The sequence below is a fragment of the Epinephelus lanceolatus genome, chromosome 19 (genome assembly GCF_041903045.1).
Source record: "Epinephelus lanceolatus isolate andai-2023 chromosome 19, ASM4190304v1, whole genome shotgun sequence".
Taxonomy (NCBI): Eukaryota; Metazoa; Chordata; class Actinopteri; order Perciformes; family Serranidae; genus Epinephelus; species Epinephelus lanceolatus.
The window spans coordinates 37,133,661-37,152,551 of NC_135752.1; the positions used below are offsets into that span (position 1 = coordinate 37,133,661).

Here is an 18,891-nt window from a genome sequence, read left to right on the forward strand (position 1 = left end):
GTGTAACCCTAGATTCAGAGAGCATAGGCGTAGCCACAGCTGTTGCTATTTCAATTTGTTTTCAGTCCGTGAGAGTTAATTGTAACGCTTTAGTTGCCTAAAAAAAGACTTGTTCGGCATCTGGTTGTACAAAAACGCTCTAAGGAGTCAGATTTTTTTCCCAGTATGTTAATTTGTTTCAATGGGTTTTAAGCCTGTGTTTCACTAGCAAAAATTAGCATTAACATTATCACTCAGTATGTTTCCATGCACAGTTTAGTCGAGCTACGGTTATAGCTAAGTCGCCAAGAAGATGATCAAACTTGACTATCTAAGGCAGTAAAAGTCGTACAAAGGTATCTGTAGGTGAACCAGCAGAGGGATCATTATGGTTACAGCGCGACTAGACCATTTAATTGGACTACTGTCCTTGTCCCAGTATACAAGCACGGGAGGGGAATCCATTTATTGACCCAAGTATGTGCGACTCCACTACAATAGGTGGAGATATGCCCACTTTCAGCTTGTTAGTATTGGACCTTACTTTGGTTGACCTATTACGTCACAGACCAAACAATCAGCCGTTGTCGGGTCATCATTGCGTGCTTCCCTCCCATCCATGTATTTCAAAATATTTAACTCTTTCAGCTGAGACAACATGAACTGAGTCTCCTCGTCCGTCCAAAAATGCACAACTCTGGATGTAGATTTCTCCATGTTGTTACCGGATTTGTCTTCTGTTACACATTTAATGTTACTCGACTTTCGTGTCAAAGCCTGGGTGGAAACTGTGGAGCATGCTCAGAGCGTCTCGGCCAGTTTGGGTCTGATTGACTGTATACCTGCAGGAGTAATTCGACTCTCAATTGCATTTTCTGGGTGCGTTAGTCCGACTTTAAGAAATTCGATTTCACTTTCAATTCAATTTTAATTTCAATTATGATTTCAGTTGCACTAACATGTTTTATGACTTAATGCACTGTGCTAACCAACAGCTAGCATTAGGGTTAGCTCCACCCTGTCGTCCAAATATGATCACTTCTGGCTCAAAAAGACCAGGATGGCGATGGACAAAAAAACAAAACTCGAGGCTTCGTTATGGGAGCCCACCAGAACCAGTGAGTGATGTCACAGTGGCCACATTTTAAACAGTCTATGAAAGTAATACTTTATTTATGGGTGTAATCATTTCTTAATAATTTGGTATAAATTACAGCACAATAAGACACTAAGGTGGACTGCTAATTATTTCATGCTGTAATAATAACTGAGCCTGACACCACTCTCTGTGTGTGTGTGTCTGTCTGTCTGTCTGTCTGTCTGTGTGTTAACTATTCAGCTACAGCCAGCAGGCAGTTACAGGATTGCTGTAACTAAATATAATGAACTTGACTTGACTGGCTATAAACACTGAGACTGTCTGTTTACAGGTCTCCGACCTGTTTTGAAAAATAAGTACAAACTAGGGCATCAACAATCACATGTATGACTACAGACCTTGTCACGCAATGAAAACACACAACACAGGGCTGAAGTCTGCTTCAAGTTAGAGCTGCGAACAGCTTCAGCTCTCCACCATTAACTTTTTGTGTGATCGAACACCGATCTGCATTTACATTAAAAAGAAAATCACTTCATTTCACACTGTCCCACTCCACCACAGACGACACAGTATTACATCTCTCACGTGCCATACAGCTCTTTCGATGCAGGAACGTGTCCTTGCTGGTGCGTTCAAAGGCAAATTCTTTGTCAGCTGCTTAACTTAAAAACATCAACAGTGTAACAGCCGGACTGTAGGACCCTGCAGTGAAATCTATTGTTTAAAGAACAGTAAGAGGACAGAGTGTCTGTTTGTCTGACAGAAGTGTAATGATGTTTACGTGACACCGCCTGCTCTGATCACTGCAGGAGATTAAAGACAAATTTATCCTTTTACTGCATTTTTGTAAGAACTCTGTAGATGAGTGTATGATGTATGTATACGTGTGTGTGTGTGTGTGTGTGTGTGTGTACGTGTGTGTGTTATCTTTGCTATCATCCACATCGGACAGCGCCCAGCCACCGTCTCCGGCTCTCTGGCACCTCACAGGAAACCTCTGGGTATTTCCTGTGTGACTCAGGGCTAAACGTCCCTTAATGACAAACTGTCGTCAAATAAATGGTGATGTCAAGAGGGGGTGAATTAAGTTTAATTGGCAATCCATCAGAGGTGATGATGTATAATTAATTTTGGAGCAAAGTGGACAGCGAAACTATGTATATACAGCTGATAAGATGAATCGCGACTTGTTTTCTTCCACAGTGGCCGTTGTAAGAAGCAAAGAGGGGAAGTTATTATTCTAATTATTTTATCTTTTGTCGCAACAGCCACAGGGCAAACAGCAGAACTACGGCTTTCAGGTTACAAAGTAAACCACAGCTCCTTTTTGAATACTGTGCAGTTGCAGTCCACTGGCCAATCCTGCCCTCTGTGCTGACGCCCCTGCTGCATCGCCAGACTGCCCTCATTCAAATAAATGAAGAGGCTGCGTTTCTTTTCAAACGGGGGAAGCAGTCCATAGCAGCGGGGAGCGAGATGGAGAGACGATGGGGTGGCTAGCTAGCTAATAGAGTGGTGCAGAAATGAGTTAGCATTTGGTGTTTGTGCTGTGTTACCTGGTTCAGCCTCTCCACTGTGGGGGAGGAGCGGGAGCGGTAGTGTTGAGGAGTCATTGGAATCTCTTCGGATCTCTCCAGGAGATCCTCGGCAGAGGCTGACTTTCCGGAGCCCCGAGCTGACCCGGCCCTCTGCAGAGCCCCGTTGAGCTGCTGGGACAGTCCCAGCTTGAGCTGAGGCTCTACAGCCAGTTGCTGGAGGTCAAGGCTGCAGTCTCTGCTGGAGGACTGACTCTGTCTGCTGAGCCCTGTTTCATGGGGCACGTCCTGGGGGATCTGTGCCTGGGGCTCAGGAAGGGAGCCAGAAGGAGCACTGGGAGAAGAAACCAGAAAGGTGTTATTAAACTGTAATAATTCAACTTCATGTTAAAATCTAAATTTCTACATTGCATCATGTGGTGAACATGAAATTCTGTCCCACATTTTAAGGCAATCCATCTTAAAGTTCTCATGACATTTCACTCCAAACCACAAATGTTCAGTTACATTACTGGATAAATGAAAAACTTCGAACTGCTGGTGACCAAAGTCATTAGGTTTAGGTGAATGTAAATTTCATGGCTTCAGTCTGGGCCGAAGTGGTGGACTGACCATCCCGAAAGAAACTGTGTTATCCTGGCTAAAAATCAGTGTTACATGTAGCTGGTATCTGGTTTTGGTTACCTAATGGATGGGTGCACCGGAGCCCTCGGAGTGGTCACCCTGCCCGGGTAGATGAGGTTGGACTGGTGGCTCCACAGGTCAGCTCCAGGAGGGAGAGTGGGGCAGGGACGCCTCTCTCCAGAGGAGAAGCTTCGATCTGCAGCAGAGTCCTGCAGGGAGAGCATGCTGGAGGTGGAGGAGAGGCTGAGGGTGTCTGAGTGACAGGAGGAGAGGAAAGAAGAGGAGGAACAAAAAAAGGAAGAACAAAGAAGATGGAGATTAATCTACTTGTTCCACTCACAGTCAGTCACTTAAATATTTGCTTTACCTGTCACTGAGCCTTCATCCACACATCAAACCATCACCCCTCACTCATCCTTTTACCTCCCTTCCTCCACCCACCTATATAGTTGCTGTTGTCAGGCTGTAGATAGGCACTATGGGGCCTTGGTCCACTCCTCTGTCCTCCCTTGTCTCTTTGCACGCCTCTCTTCCTCTCCACGTATTCTGCGAGAGCGTCATGCTGAAGCTGCCGCAATTCAGGCCTTGATGTGGCATTCTGCATAGCCCCGCCCCCAACTCGACTTGCAACAAGCTCGAACATCTTCCGCCGGTCTGCCACACTGGTCTCTGAAAGAGGGGGAGATCAGCGTCAAAGCCGTGGTCAGCCAATCCTGCTGTATGACTCAAGTAGTTTTGGTTCACAGCTGTTTTTGTATCTGCATTTTCTAAAGTGTATTTACCTCCTCCACGCCTGAAGAGGGCAACAGTCTCTGCATCCGAAACCCCGCACTCGTTCAAGTTCTCTGGTTCTGAGTATGATCGCTTTTTCTGGTCTGCTGTCAGGCGCTTGCGGCCGCAGATCCGTAACAGACCAGGATGTCCAACGGGTGGGACACTGGGGAGAGCTGGGGGGCTCGGGCCTCGTGTCTCTGGGCTGACCACATGCCGCTCCTTCGGGGTGTGCAGGGAAGTGACCGGTGCTGCCGACTGTGGTGTGATGATGATGCCCTGTGGTTTGGGCATGGTTTTGGGGCCTTTTTTCTCCAGGGAGTGGTGCTTTGCAGGGACAGGTGGAGGTTGATGGCCGCTGGAGGAGGAAACGGGAGGAGGAGCTGCAGGAGGCGGAGGGCTGATTGAGGAGCTGAGGTCTTTCCGTCTGAAGGAGGTGGACCGTAGGACCTTGGATTGGGCGTCTTTCAAAGTGTCCCTGTAAGATCTGATTAGAGACAAATTTTCATTGTCAGGATGGCTCAGAGAGACTCATGAGATTCTGGCTAGGGCTGGGTACCATTCACATTTCAACTAGTACCAGTAGCAGTACCTGAGTAATGTCTGGGGTGTGCACTAGAATGCATGTGTATGTGTTTCAACTCATCTAGCAGTGATCCTAGGCTATTACTAAAATAATAAAGAAAAGCACATAGACCAGATGGTGAAACTATCACAGCAGATCGGTGCTGCATTGATTGTCTTGGCTTGCTGGAAAGCTGGCAGAACAGCTAGCTAAGGGGCTGATGGACAGATGCTTCGCTGCACTTCCATCTTTGGTCTAACCCCAGAGGTCTCACCCAGATGCTCTCTCGGGTAACGAAATTCGGCTCCAGTGGATTTACAGGAATCAGTGCTTGGTAGTTCTGACGTAATTCAGTGTGTACCCCTTAAAATACTGCTACCCAGCCCCAATTCTGACTCGTTGAAAGACTCTGACTTCTTGGAGGACTTTGACCTGTTTGAGGACCTGATCTGCTAAAGGACTCGGACCTGCTGAAAGACTCTAACCCGGAGGACTCTTAAGGAGTCTGACCTGTGGAAGGGGTCTGACCTTGAGGACTCTGACCTGTTTGAGGATGCGTATTTGCAGAAGGACTCTGACCTGGAGGCCTTTGACCTGTGGAGGGACTCTGATCTACTGAAGAACTCTGACCTGGAGGGACTCTGATCTGTTTGAGGATGCTGATTTTCAGAAAGACTCTGAACTAGAGGACTTAGACCTGTGGAAGAACTCTGATCTGCCGAAGGACTCTGACCTGTTTGAGGATGCTGACTTGCAGAAAGACTTTGACCTAAGGAACCCTGACCTGCTGAAGAACTTTAACTTGGAGGACTCTTACCTGCTGAGGAACTCTAGTCCGTGGAAGGACGTGTTGAAAGACTGACCTGTTCAAGGACATGTCCTGCATGGTGCCCATTATCTCCTGGATGTCCTGTGTCCGGGGGAAGTCTTTGCTGCTGTCGCCCTCCCTGGTTTCTTCCAGCTGGAAGCTGCTGCGGCTTCTCTGGAGGGCTGAACTTGGATCTGCTGGGGTCCTGAACACCACACAGACATTTAAGTACCTTTTGACAGGGACTTCAAGTCCAGTAAATGTGACTCAGCCTAACTCTAGCTATCCTGAAAGGACTTCAGACACAAAATCAAATGTTGCAATATATGGGACAAATATGTGATGCATGTCAGTTTGGAGCAAAATAAAAGTGGATACAAACAAAATGTGAAGTTATAGGCTGGAATTGTGATACATACAGTCAGATGCTATTATACAGACATTTGCTGGAATAATATTTGAATCACATACAGTACAGGCCAAAAGTTTGGACACACCTTCTCATTCAATGCGTTTTCTTTATTTTCATGACTATTTACATTGTAGATTCTCACTGAAGGCATCAAAACTATGAATGAACACATGTGGAGTTATGTACTTAACAAAAAAAGGTGAAATAACTAAAAACATGTTTTATATTCTAGTTTCTTCAAAATAGCCACCCTTTGCTCTGATTACTGCTTTGCACACTCTTGGCATTCTCTCCATGAGCTTCAAGAGGTAGTCACCTGAAATGGTTTTCACTTCACAGGTGTGCCTTATCAGGGTTAATTAGTGGAATTTCTTGCTTTGTCAATGGGGTTGGGACCATCAGTTGTGTCGTGCAGAAGTCAGGTTAATACACAGCCGACAGCCCTATTGGACAACTGTTAAAATTCATATTATGGCAAGAACCAATCAGCTAACTAAAGAAAAACGAGTGGCCATCATTACTTTAAGAAATGAAGGTCAGTCAGTCCGGAAAATTGCAAAAACTTTAAATGTGTCCCCAAGTGGAGTCGCAAAAACCATCAAGCGCTACAACGAAACTGGCACACATGAGGACCGACCCAGGAAAGGAAGACCAAGAGTCACCTCTGCTTCTGAGGATAAGTTCATCCGAGTCACCAGCCTCAGAAATGGCAAGTTAACAGCAGCTCAGATCAGAGACCAGATGAATGCCACACAGAGTTCTAGCAGCAGACCCATCTCTAGAACAACTGTTAAGAGGAGACTGCGCCAATCAGGCCTTCATGGTCAAATAGCTGCTAGGAAACCACTGCTAAGGAGAGGCAACAAGCAGAAGAGATTTGTTTGGGCCAAGAAACACAAGGAATGGACATTAGACCAGTGGAAATCTGTGCTTTGGTCTGATGAGTCCAAATCTGAGATCTTTGGTTCCAACCGCCGTGTCTTTGTGAGACGCAGAAAAGGTGAACGGATGGATTCCACATGCCTGGTTCCCACTGTGAAGCATGGAGGAGGAGGTGTGATGGTGTGGGGGTGTTTTGCTGGTGACACTGTTGGGGATTTATTCAAAATTGAAGGCACACTGAACCAGCATGGCTACCACAGCATCCCGCAGCGACATGCCATCCCATCCGGTTTGCGTTTAGTTGGACGATCATTTATTTTTCAACAGGACAATGACCCCAAACACACCTCCAGGCTGTGTAAGGGCTATTTGACCAAGAAGGAGAGTGATGGAGTGCTGCGGCAGATGACCTGGCCTCCACAGTCACCGGACCTGAACCCAATCCAGATGGTTTGGGGTGAGCTGGACCGCAGAGTGAAGGCAAAGGGGCCAACAAGTGCTAAACACCTCTGGGAACTCCTTCAAGACTGTTGGAAAACCATTTCAGGTGACTACCTCTTGAAGCTCATGGAGAGAATGCCAAGAGTGTGCAAAGCAGTAATCAGAGCAAAGGGTGGCTATTTTGAAGAAACTAGAATATAAAACCTTTTTTTGTTAAGTACATAACTCCACATGTGTTCATTCATAGTTCTGATGCCTTCAGTGAGAATCTACAATGTAAATAGTCATGAAAATAAAGAAAACGCATTGAATGAGAAGGTGTGTCCAAACTTTTGGCCTGTATTGTAACTATACTGTATATATAGTTTTATCTATTTCCCGCAAACTCTTTACCTGTATTTCTTGTGCTCAGTGCTGCCTCCTCTGTAGCTCATAGTCCTGTGGGCTTTGGTCCCACCGGTGCTTCTCTCCAGCATGTTTCTGAGGTCATCTGCTCCACAGGGGGAGCTGCGGCCTTTCTCTGTCATCTGAATCAAAATCGGAAAACATAAAGCAGTGAAGCAGAATCACAGCCAACAAGGATCAGATTTTCAAATTTAGGAGGTAAGGCTGAGATGATGCAGTTCTTGTCTGGTAAGTCAAATCCATTTTATGTTGACTGATGCTTTAAACTGATAGTTCATTCATTCATTTCTCAGTTGAACCATCAAAATATGGCAACCAAACAAAATGTGAGTTACCCTCAGATGGGTGGCTTTGTCCTGTGCGTTGGTGGTGCTGTGACTGCGTTGCTTCGCGGTGCGACGCTCGAAGCGGCTGACCTTCTCCAGGACAGAGAGGCTGCGGTTAGGTCCCTGGCTGCCATCACCTTGGCTACCATTACCATGGCTACTGGCGGAGGCAACACTGCTGGGGCTGGCGCATCGTTGGACCTCGGCAAGGGCGATCTCCAGACGGGTCAGTGGATGTTCTCGGTCTTTGTCATGCTCTCTGTGGTCCCAGTGCTGGTACTGCAGAGCTGCTGAGTCACTGAAGTGACGGGGTGAATTCTGCGAGGCGGAGGCGGGTGGAGCCTGAGGCTGAGCAGGTAAGTGGGAAGGAGGCACTTGTCCTTGGGGGATCCTGGAGGATGTCACTGGCTCTGAATGAACGCTGGTCTGGTCCATTGATCTGAAGGGATGGAGGGAGGAGGGCGAAAAGTAAGTAAAGGAGGGAGAATCATTCTCCAACCATTTAATGAACTAACCAACTACTCACTGTCAGGAAGCTCCTTTTATAGATAGAAAGTTGTTATCTGGCAAAATAACATATGAGTTTGTGTTGTTGTGGATGTTTCTGGTTGCTGGGTCAGGTAGAACAACATCTTCCCTAGTTGTTGAATGATCTATTGATTGGCTATCAACTAATAGCAAAAGTTTGACCAGTCTGAGCCTTTTCTGGTAAAGGCATACAGAGGCGAAGTCCCTCCTTTTCTGGTGTTCCCCATGGGATTTTATTCCTACAGAAATGTACAGTAATCAACCGCGAGAGACAGAGACAGAATCAGAAACCTCTAAATGCTCTGGAGTCATCCTCAGAAATGATTTCACCATGTCAAGTCCCCTCCGTACTGTACCTCCTCCTTTCTCCCTTGGGTGGGACAGGCATGTAGGGGTCCCTCCAATCTTGTGAAGATGAGGCCCTGTGGAAATCCTGGTTGTGCTCCTGGGACACTTGGCTGTGGGCTCTCTGGCTTGCATGAATATGGGGCCCTTGGAAGCTCTGACCATGAGGTCCCTGGTGGTTTGGGGGCCTTTGAGCCCCTGTGTGGTCCTCTGATCCCTCTCTGGCAGTTTTCATGTTGGGTCTGTAGAGTTCATAGTTAGACTCTTCCTGTTGAGGCCTGATTACAGTACAAGACTGAGTTAGAATTAAGGGCAAATACGAATAATTTCTACAGCTTTATTGCACTCAATGAGAGTAATGCCAGAATCAGATATGTGATATCAGCTGTGCTGTAGAAGATAGAGCTTTGATTCTCTGCCCAAACCAGATTGGGCCTGACCCGCCGAGTTCAGGCCAAAGAGTTCAGTTTCAATTTCACCGTGCTTGGCACTCTGTTGCTCCGAGAGTGTGGTGCTCTAAACCGAATGGGTATATTCCAAAAGCACCCCAAATTTACAGTTCAGTTTGTGCCAGAGTACAAGCTGGCACTCGGAGTCACTATTGACTGGTAAATGATAAAATAGACATGCACTTGTAGAGCATCTTTCAAGTATTGCGACCTCTCAAAGTGCCTTTTCACGACATGTAATATTCACCCATTCACACACATTCATACACTGTTGGCCGAGGCTACCATACAAGGTGCCACCTGCTACTCAGTTTCAAACTGAGCATTCAGCATGCATTTGGGGTTCTTGCCCGAAGATACTAGTGGATGACCCAGTCTACCCAGTATGAATGCACCCTGCATTACAAATGTCTGTAACTGCACTGAAAAAACCTTTGATGACTTAAATTTGTAATAAAAATGTTTTGGGCTTGGGTCGGGCTTGGACAGAAACTATGTGAGCTCACACATGGTTTGCGCATGATCTTTTGGACCCAATCAAACTCTAGTGTAGGACAGCTGACTTCTGGGAGACACCCTGCAACATTTCAACAAATAGACTAGCATGAAGTTGTGCATTAAGCAATATGTTGTCAAAAGTATGACTCTTGGGAACTGCAGCAAAAACCACTGGTAGAGAGTGATGACACTCAAAACACAGCTTATCATATTTCTGTTTTAATTCACCTGTCAGCCTCGTATGCTTGAGTCTTGAGCTGTGTGGAGGCAGACGATGACGAAGAAGAATAGGGGTATAGTGAAGAAGTGTTGTTTTGGTATCCGTTTTCTGTCGCTGACATCCTTCCATCCCTCCGCCTCTCCGTTGCTCCTTCCTCTCTCCCTCCGACGCCCTGCTGCTGCTGTCGGCTGCTCTCCTTAGCCAGGGTGGGGTACACTCCAGAGGAGGCTGGACCGGGGCCGGCACTGGGAATCTGTGCATAGTGGGGCTCAAGCTGTGGGACAGGGTATGTGCCCGTGGGTAGAATGAGCCGGCCAGACTGGGGGACGGGGCCTGCAGGCCCGGAAGAGTGCCCGGTAGGAGAAGGGGGCTGGGGGAAGCCTCCACCCTGCCGGGGCTTTGTGGTGGGGCTGCTCTCTGGACTCTTCTCTATCACTGTGTGGAGCTGACCTTCGGCGCTGTACGAGCCCTTAGCTGGGACATCAAGAATGATTGTAAGAATAGAGCAGAGGTTGATGATAGCAGAGCTGTCTTCACAACTGCTAATGCATATACATTTACACACTCTTTTCTATACCTTTAAGGCTTGCTGTAATGTCATCTATATATTTTGGGTGTTTTAGGAACACTTTTAATTTTGTAGAGCAGAATTAAAGTGGTCTCTTTGGATCCTCAAAATGAGTAAAATCATGGAGATAGAATTCAAACATACCTGCACCTGAAGCCACAGAGCCACTGGAGTGATGCCAGGAACCTTTCTGCAGAGACCTGAATTAAACACATGAGATTAAATAACACTGGATTAGATTAGAGCTCCTAGCTGGGGACAGCTGTGCATGTCCGCCCACACAAAAATACAGTGACAGGGCTAACTGTTAGCAACACACAGCTAACGTTACCCAACAGTTATTAATGGGTTGAACAGCTGAGTTGGGCCATTTCAGTGTCGGTGTTGGTTTTTTGGGACTGTTAAACTGCTGCTGTGTTAGCTTGCGCTAACAGTGCAGACTCGCCGGGAGGGGAGTGGCTCTCGAGACAGCAGCAACAGAAAGTTTGCTGATTTGGCGCAGTTTGAGTAGTTGATACTACTTGATACTGGGATATTTTGGTCGATACCTTAAAGGTACCAATACCCAGCCCTAATTGTTACCACATTGTAGTATAAAGTGGGATTTATACTTCTGCATCGTATCTATGTCATAACCTACGCCGTAGCCTGACCTGCACCTCCCCAGACATGTAAGTACACATTGTGGTGACACAGACCTCAATAAAAGCTTTGTTTCCACTAATTTCGTCAGAGCTTATTTTTGTTTGAGAATTGCAATTCACTCTGATTTGATGGACCCAACTCACCGTAGTGACCGGGCGTGCTCCAGACTGGACCAGGAGTTCGGTCTCTCGTGGTTCCTGATGGCTGCGTAGCTGTCGCTGCGCCTCGGCGGGGCCGGCGCCCCCTTTAGGCTCTCGTAGGAGCTGCGGCTGGCCGCCGGGCCCCATATTGGACCTACACTGTGTCTGTTTGATGCTGGTGCACCACCGCTGCTGCTGCCGCTACTGCTGCTGCTGCCACTGCTGCTGCCACGGTAACAGACCCCTCCCACCGAACCTGGAACCAATAGTGTAAAGAAAAACAATGATGTCATCACATCTAAGTTACATTACCTGAAAACCATTCCTGAAGCAGAGATGTCACCTTGCATATCTCGGCTCTGCCCCGGCCTCATCCCTCCCCCGCCTCTGGAATCGCTGTTGCGAAGCATCGCAGCAGAGGTGGAGCTCAGCTCATGCTCTTGCGATAGGCCCTGCTGGGCGTCATAAACCGTCCGGACGTAACACATGTCAGCCTGCTGCATATCGACACTTCCTCCTTCTCTCTGAGGGACGGTTTCCAGCGAATAGGAGCGCTCTGGGCTGAAGGAAGGCGTGGAGGCAAGGTACTCTGGGATACTGGAGCTGGTGGAGAAGGAGGAGTAGGCGGAGTCTCGTTTGCTGTGGAGATGGTCGATGCTGTTGGAGGACCTAGAATATGACAAGAGATTTTAGTTGAGATCATGATATTTAAAAATTTACAGCTGTATAAGTTCTGTACTTTCAACTGAGACCCTATTTCCCAAAGGTTTTTGTGTCTAAGTGACAAATTGGAACAACAATTTCTGAAACTGTCTGCATGAACCTGGCAGAGGACAGCTGGTGGCAGGAGGAGTAGGCAGGGTGGGGTCCGCTGTGGGTGTGGTGGCCCAGTGGGTGGTGGTGCTGAGCTCCAGAGTGAAGCTGGGAGGACTGCGGAGGGTCAAGGCTCTCCATGCTGCCCCTGGAGCTGTACTGGTCCGGACTCTTCCTCAGGTAGCTGCCGCCAGAGTCAAACCCACCTGACAGGTCGGTGGTTGAGGCACTGAGAGACAGAGACACAGATTAAAAAAAAAAACTCAAAACCCTCAAACACACTGTTCCAGACAAAAAAATGACAAAACCAGTTACTTCTTAGTAAAGCATCAACAAACAAACAGCCAACAAAAGTGGGGTCTTTTTTAGCAAGACATTGGCGGCATTTTCAGTGGAACTGTACCACCAAACTCGGTTGTTTTTTGCAAAACATCAGAGGCATTTCCAGACACATTTATGCCACCAAAAATGTTTTTTTTTGCAAACATATGCAGTGTTCCCAGCAGCTAATGTGCCACAAAAGCAGGTGTTTTTTACACAAAACATCAGAGGCATTTCCAGATGCGATTATGCCACTGAAAGTTGGTTCTTTTTTAACCAGACATTGGCGACATTTCAGCCGGGATTGTGCCACCGAAAGCGGTTGTTTTTTTTTGCTAAACATTGGAGGCATTTCCATATGCAACTGTATGTCTGCAGCATTTTCAGCTGCAACTGTGCCAACAAAAGTGGGTTCTTTTTTTAGCAAGATATTGGAGGTATTTCCAGACATGATTGTACCACCAAAACAGGGCTTTATCGTGACATCTGCAGCATTTCCAGCCTCAATTGTGCCACTAAGAATGGGTTCTTCTTTAGCAAGACATTGGCTGTGAAACTGCCACCAAAAGCGGCTGTTTTTTACTGAACATCGGAGGCATTTCCAAACGGGATTGTACCACCAAAAACAGGTTTTTATTGTGACATCTGCAGCATTTCCAGCTGCAATTGTGCCAACAAAAGCAGGTTCTTTTTTTGCAAGACATTGGTGGCATTTTCAGCGACGACTGTGCCACCAAACGCGGTTGTTTTTTTGCTAAACATCAGAGGTATCTCCAGTAACGATTGTACCACCAAAACAGGGTTTTATCGTGTCATCTGCAGCATTTCCAGCCTCAATTGTGCCAACAAAAGCTAAAAGTAAAGAAATGTAAAGTTTCAACATATCCACTCCATAATAACGTACAAATGTGACGTATCCATGCAGAAATGTACAATGCCAACATTTATACTGCCGACTGGGTTGGATGATGAGACATTAAATTGGGATTCTTATTTAATCCCTGTGTTCCGATCTCGCATGAGGAGAATCTCAACAACTTAAACCCTATTTACATTGTTTGCCTGGTTTATTAAGCTGGTTTTACTTTATTTGTGCACAAGAGAAGACGATTAGGTGACGCAGAAACAGTACATGTTCGACCTCGTCAGATAGCTGTTGTGAGTTTTACATAAAGTGACTCAGACATGAGAGCGACATGTTAAATTGCCAGAGAGTTACGTAACCAGGTGCATGTCTGAGAGGGTTTTATTTGTTCTAACTGCTGGTTGTAAGGTTGGTGATTTGCTGCTGAATCTGCGGTTACATCACTCCAGATAACTGACTGGAATGTAAATGTGTGTGTGCATGTGTGTGTCTACGTCACAGTTTGACCCACCAAGTCCTTCAACCGAACACAATGCAATTACTGCTCTGGAAAAGGGGGACACTCTCTGTCTGTCTCCGTCTGCATTTCTCCTTTTCTGCGTCACTAACTTCTCTGAGTCTAACTTTTGTCTCAGCGTCTCTTTCTGTCGGCTGTACGGTCCGTCTCTCTCTGACTTTGTGTTTCTTAACTCCGGTTATATCAAAGCTGAGCTACAGAAATGTTAGGGCAACCTTTTTATTCTCATCCACACTTTACTAACAGACAACAGTCGGGGGTTGCTATGGGAGACCCAGAGGTGAGGGGGAAGGGTACCAGGAATGCCCCATTCTGTAGGCATCGACGTCAATGCCCTGTCCACCCAACACACACACACACACACACACACACACACACACACACAGAGTCACGTCAGAGGCCTTTATTCCCTTCAAAGAAACCGTGATGTAACTTCCTCTGATGACACAAACCTGCTGACCAACAGCTTCGCTTCAAGCACCAAAACAATTATGTATTTACCAGTTTGTGCAGCTGGGATGACTAAATATATCACTGCGGATACTTTAGCTGAAAACACAACATATTTTTATACATAATCATCCAGCAGGAGCTCCGACTGGTCTGAGACAACAGGTCTGAATCCTTAAACACTGGACACTACAAGACAGCATGGACAAAACTCTCCATGATGTTAACAGAAACACATCCAACCTACCTGTGAGAGCCCTTACTGACATACCAAACACCTATCCATAACCATAACCTGACCTTGTTCTAATCTTAATTTTTAAACCAAGTAAACGGCCCTATGAAGGATCCTCCCAAAAAGGTCCTTGCTTTCTAAAATGTCATCACCTAAAAGTTTCTCATTTCCCAAAAAAATCTCCTCATTTTCCAAAAAGTTCTTCACTGTAAAATTACATGAATTTCCCAAGATGTTCCCACTTTCCAAAATGCCTTAATTTTCTAGAAAAAAATGTCCTAAGCTTTCAAAACTGTTTTAATTTTCCTCAAGCATCTTAATCATCCCAAAAGTCCCTCACTCAAAAATGTCTTCACTTTCCAGATATGTTCATATTAAAAAAAATGTTTAAATGTTCCCCACTTTCCAAAATGTCCTAATTTTCCAAAATGTTTCTCACTGTCTATAATGATCTAAATTTTCCAAGACGTTCCCACTTTCCAAAATGCCTTATTTTTCTAGAAAAAAAATATCCTCAGCTTTCAAAAACATTTAAATTTTCCCAAGCATCTTAATCTTCCCAAAAGTTCTCCACTTTCTAAAAATGGTTTCGCTTTCCAGATATGTTCATATCAAAAAAAATAAATTAATATGTTCTCCACTTTCCAAAAAGTTTCTCACTGTCTAAAATGATCTAATTTTTTCAAGATGTTCCCACTTTCCAAAATGCCTCAATTTTCTAAAAATGACCTCAGTTTCTGAAAATGTTCTAGTTTCCCCCAAATATCTTAGTTTTCTCAGAAGTTACTCGCATTTTCCAAATGTCCTAATTTTTAAAAATATGTCACTCATTTTTAAAAAATGTCTTCACTTTTCAGAAATGTCCTTATTTTCAAAATATGTCCCCAATTTTCTAATGAAATAAAATGTCCTCCATTTTCTAAAAATCTCTTTACTTTCTAAAAAATCGTGACTTTTGAAAATGTCTTTATTTTCAGAAAATGTTTCTCATTTTCTGAAAATGTCTTCACTCTCCAGAAATTGTCCTTATTTCAAAAAATGTCCCTCACTTTTTAAGTGTCTCCACTTTCGAACTGTCTATTTTCAAGAAATGTGTTTCACTTTCCAAAAATGTCTTATTTTCAAAATATATCCCTCACTTTCTAAAAAAATGTCTTTACTTTCCAAAATGTCTTGATTTCCAAAAATGCTCCTACTTTTCTAAAAGTTTCATCACTTTCCCAAAATGTCCTAATTTTCCAAAAATGTCCCTCATAAAGATGTCATCACTTTCCAAAAAAAAGTCCTTATTTTGAAAAAAATATTCCTCACTTTCTAAAAACGTCTTCACTCTCCAAAACTGTTTTTATTTCCTAAAATGTCTTGAAAGCTTCTCACCAAAATGTCCTGATTTTAAAAAATGTTTCTAAAACAGTCCTCACTTCTCTAATTACTGACTCGGGATAATTACAGCCTTGGTTACAGATTAAGTTTCCAACAGGGCAACAAAGACTGCAGATTTGTTTTTCAGGTATCAATAATCTTTATATTGAATCAACTATTATATTTCAATGAGTAATTTCCAATCCATTCAACTCCATACTGGAGGATGGTGTGTGAAATATTTAAAGTCTGAGGTCAGTGTTGGTACAAACTGAAGAATTAGAACACACCACACAGACAGACAGTCAAAGGTCACGTTATATGACAGACAGCAGCTCCTCATATTGATCCGTCCCTGGACGTCTGTCCCCTTATTCCTGGACTAATAACACACTTGATGTTGTTAGAGTGTTACACAAAGTGTTTGTGCAGCAGTAACCATGAAAGACTTAGACACTGATAAAGTCTGTGTTTGTGTGGTGTCATTATGTTATTATGTCAAACTATAACTGTCCATTAATCCCTCGGGAAAACTGTGAGGCTGTAAATAACATGTCATTATTACTCCAGAGATAATTTCCTTGTGTAGTGGGGCATTAGAAACACATTGATCATCATGGAAACTGTAACTAAGAGTCAAAAAAGTTACAACAGCAGATTTAATTCATGTGATTTTGAGCTGGGAGCTGAAATATTGACGCAATATTTAATATCAAGAGTGAAGACTGGTGTCTGGTATTCAGAGATAAGATAGGAGATGTTTAATGTCTCTCTGAAAACATGAACTTTGACTTCCTGACAGATAGCGGCGCACAGTAAACCCAAACTCCAAGACTCAAAACGTCTCTTCAGACACTTCTAAAGGCCACGAAGACAAGTTACCAGTATCCTGAGCAGTATAATAAAAGATCATTGTGTGTCTTATCTTGTGTTTCTTATCTCACGTGTGACTACAGTGTTATTGTCTTCTTATCTCCAACTACAGGTATCCACAGACTCTACACGGAACAAGTCAGGTGTTGAATGACTCCAGTGATTAATGTACTCGACTGGTGGACGAATGACATCATATTTACTAGAGCTGTTGTTGAACACTGACCTGGCGTTGTAGCCGTGGTGCCAGGCGCTGCTCATCGTGTCCATCCCTCCCTGATCCGACGGCTGCTGACCTTCACCGAGCTTCGACGAATGCCACGAGTGAGGACGGGACGCCGGCTCACTGCGTCTGAGGGGTTGAGATACAAAGACAGAGTTAGTGGACGTGCAGTAATTCACTCATGTTTCTCACCTTGTGTCGTGAATTCATGCTTTTAATCAAATCAAATACTCATTTCTTACACTGCACTGTAATGTTAACTTGTTTTTATTTTCTGTTCTCCAGCTCTTTAATAGTGTTTTTAAATGTCCTCTTATAACGTGTTTCTTTGCACTTTGTCTCACTGTATTTGACGTTTTATGCAAAACACTGAATTGCCTTGTTGCGGAATTGTTCTGTATAAATAAACTTGCATCTAGCGCCACATTCTGACATCAGATTCAAGGAAAAGTTATTTATAATAATCTGCTGAGGAAGAAAAAGTCAACACGCATGGTCCACCAGCCTTGTGTTGTTTCTGTTGCACCATCATCTCATGACACTTGAGGAAAATAAAATAAAGGAAGGAAAACAAAAGGTTTTTGAGGTTTGAATTTTGGGAAATACGCCTGTATGCTTTCTTGCCTTGTTAGATGAATGGATTGATATCACTCTAATACATATGTAGCTGAACCTGTAGACAATTAGCTTAGCTTAGCATAAAGACTGGAATCAGGGGAAAGCAGTCAGCTCGTCTCTGACCAAAGATTACAACAATCCAGTTGCCGGGCAAACAGTTAAGACTCCACAAAGTTACTGGTCCTGGCCAAAACATGATCAGCCACAGAAATGCCTTAAATAACAAGTTATTATCTTTACACTTCAGTTTTCATTGGGCGGCACAGTGTGCAGTGGTTAGCACTGTTGCCTCACAGCAATAGTGTTCCTGGTTCAAACCCAGGGTGGGGGAGCCCTTCTGTGTGGAGTTTGCATGTTCTCCCCGTGTCAGCGTGGGTTTTCTCCAGGTGCTCCAGAGGCCAAAGACATAATTGGTGACTCTAAACTGCCCATAGGTTTGGTTATCTTTCTCTGTGTGTCAGCCCTGTGATAGTCTGGTGACCTGCTAACCCTTACCCCTAATCCCTAACCCTACAATGCGGCGATTACAAACAAAACAAAGAAGACACAATGGCGAAAGCATGCACAGATAAATTTGTCTGGATGGACGACGAGGTGGAGTTGCTACAGTAACAGATCTACACTTCACTTCAAATCAACAGGCTGAGCAGCACAAACAGAGCTCGGCATTGTTGTTGTGACGGTCAGCATGCCTAGTGACTGGAACCGTAAAGTGCATGTGCGAAAAGTCTCCGTTTTCAGAGGAACTGCATATTGCAAGTTTACATGACAACGGAGATGCTGCTGTTTCCAAAAAGTTGCACTTTGGAACCCGTTTTCAGAAAGTTGCGTTTTCAGGCACCCAAAATGCCGCTGTCGTGTAAACGATCGGCCAAAACACAACTAAAGTTTACCGTTTTCAGTTGAAATCGTTGTTGTATCAACGGGGCCTAAGATGGAGAGAGCACACCTCTCTGCCCTTCCATGCGCCTACATGGAAAGCCTGAGGCAGGGAAAGCAGCAGCAAAGACCCCCGGGAACAAAACAGAGCAGCATCAATGACAAACAGAAATGACATTGATAAGTCAGACACAGCATGAAAAGGAGGAGCTGGGGTGGAGGCAGGTTGTGAAAGTGAGAGCAGCAGAGTGAGGACGACACGACTGGTACTGACTGATTTCTTGTGTTTTGTTCATCTGACGTCTCACACACAAAAACAACTTCCTCACTGAGACATTATTTCAGGGATAAAACGTGCATTTGTTTGTGGTGATAATCTTTATGACATCACCGTCATTACTTGTGATCGTGTTATCTAACCAGCTATGATAAGAGAGACGTTGAAAAGCACGGCGGTTACAATCCCCTCACCCTCGTCATGTGTGACATGTT

The 18,891-nt window shown here is 44.8% G+C and overlaps 1 protein-coding gene across 3 annotated transcripts in view; it reads right to left on the reverse strand.

Annotated features, from left to right (window-relative positions):
• The window catches only part of shroom3 (shroom family member 3), an 87,209-nt gene that overhangs the window by 15,043 nt on the left and 53,275 nt on the right, over nucleotides 1-18,891 (reverse strand). For all 3 annotated transcript variants that reach the window (XM_078161864.1, XM_078161865.1, XM_033647051.2), the window contains 14 exons: nucleotides 16,906-17,031; nucleotides 12,067-12,285; nucleotides 11,587-11,912; nucleotides 11,247-11,499; nucleotides 10,603-10,658; nucleotides 9,899-10,364; nucleotides 8,735-9,001; nucleotides 7,860-8,289; nucleotides 7,513-7,646; nucleotides 5,440-5,589; nucleotides 4,023-4,498; nucleotides 3,682-3,909; nucleotides 3,301-3,493; nucleotides 2,638-2,950 (listed from right to left, as the gene is read on the reverse strand). In XM_078161864.1, the coding sequence (XP_078017990.1) occupies nucleotides 2,638-2,950; nucleotides 3,301-3,493; nucleotides 3,682-3,909; nucleotides 4,023-4,498; nucleotides 5,440-5,589; nucleotides 7,513-7,646; nucleotides 7,860-8,289; nucleotides 8,735-9,001; nucleotides 9,899-10,364; nucleotides 10,603-10,658; nucleotides 11,247-11,499; nucleotides 11,587-11,912; nucleotides 12,067-12,285; nucleotides 16,906-17,031 (3,637 nt within the window). The remainder of the gene's footprint in view (nucleotides 1-2,637; nucleotides 2,951-3,300; nucleotides 3,494-3,681; nucleotides 3,910-4,022; nucleotides 4,499-5,439; nucleotides 5,590-7,512; nucleotides 7,647-7,859; nucleotides 8,290-8,734; nucleotides 9,002-9,898; nucleotides 10,365-10,602; nucleotides 10,659-11,246; nucleotides 11,500-11,586; nucleotides 11,913-12,066; nucleotides 12,286-16,905; nucleotides 17,032-18,891) is intronic.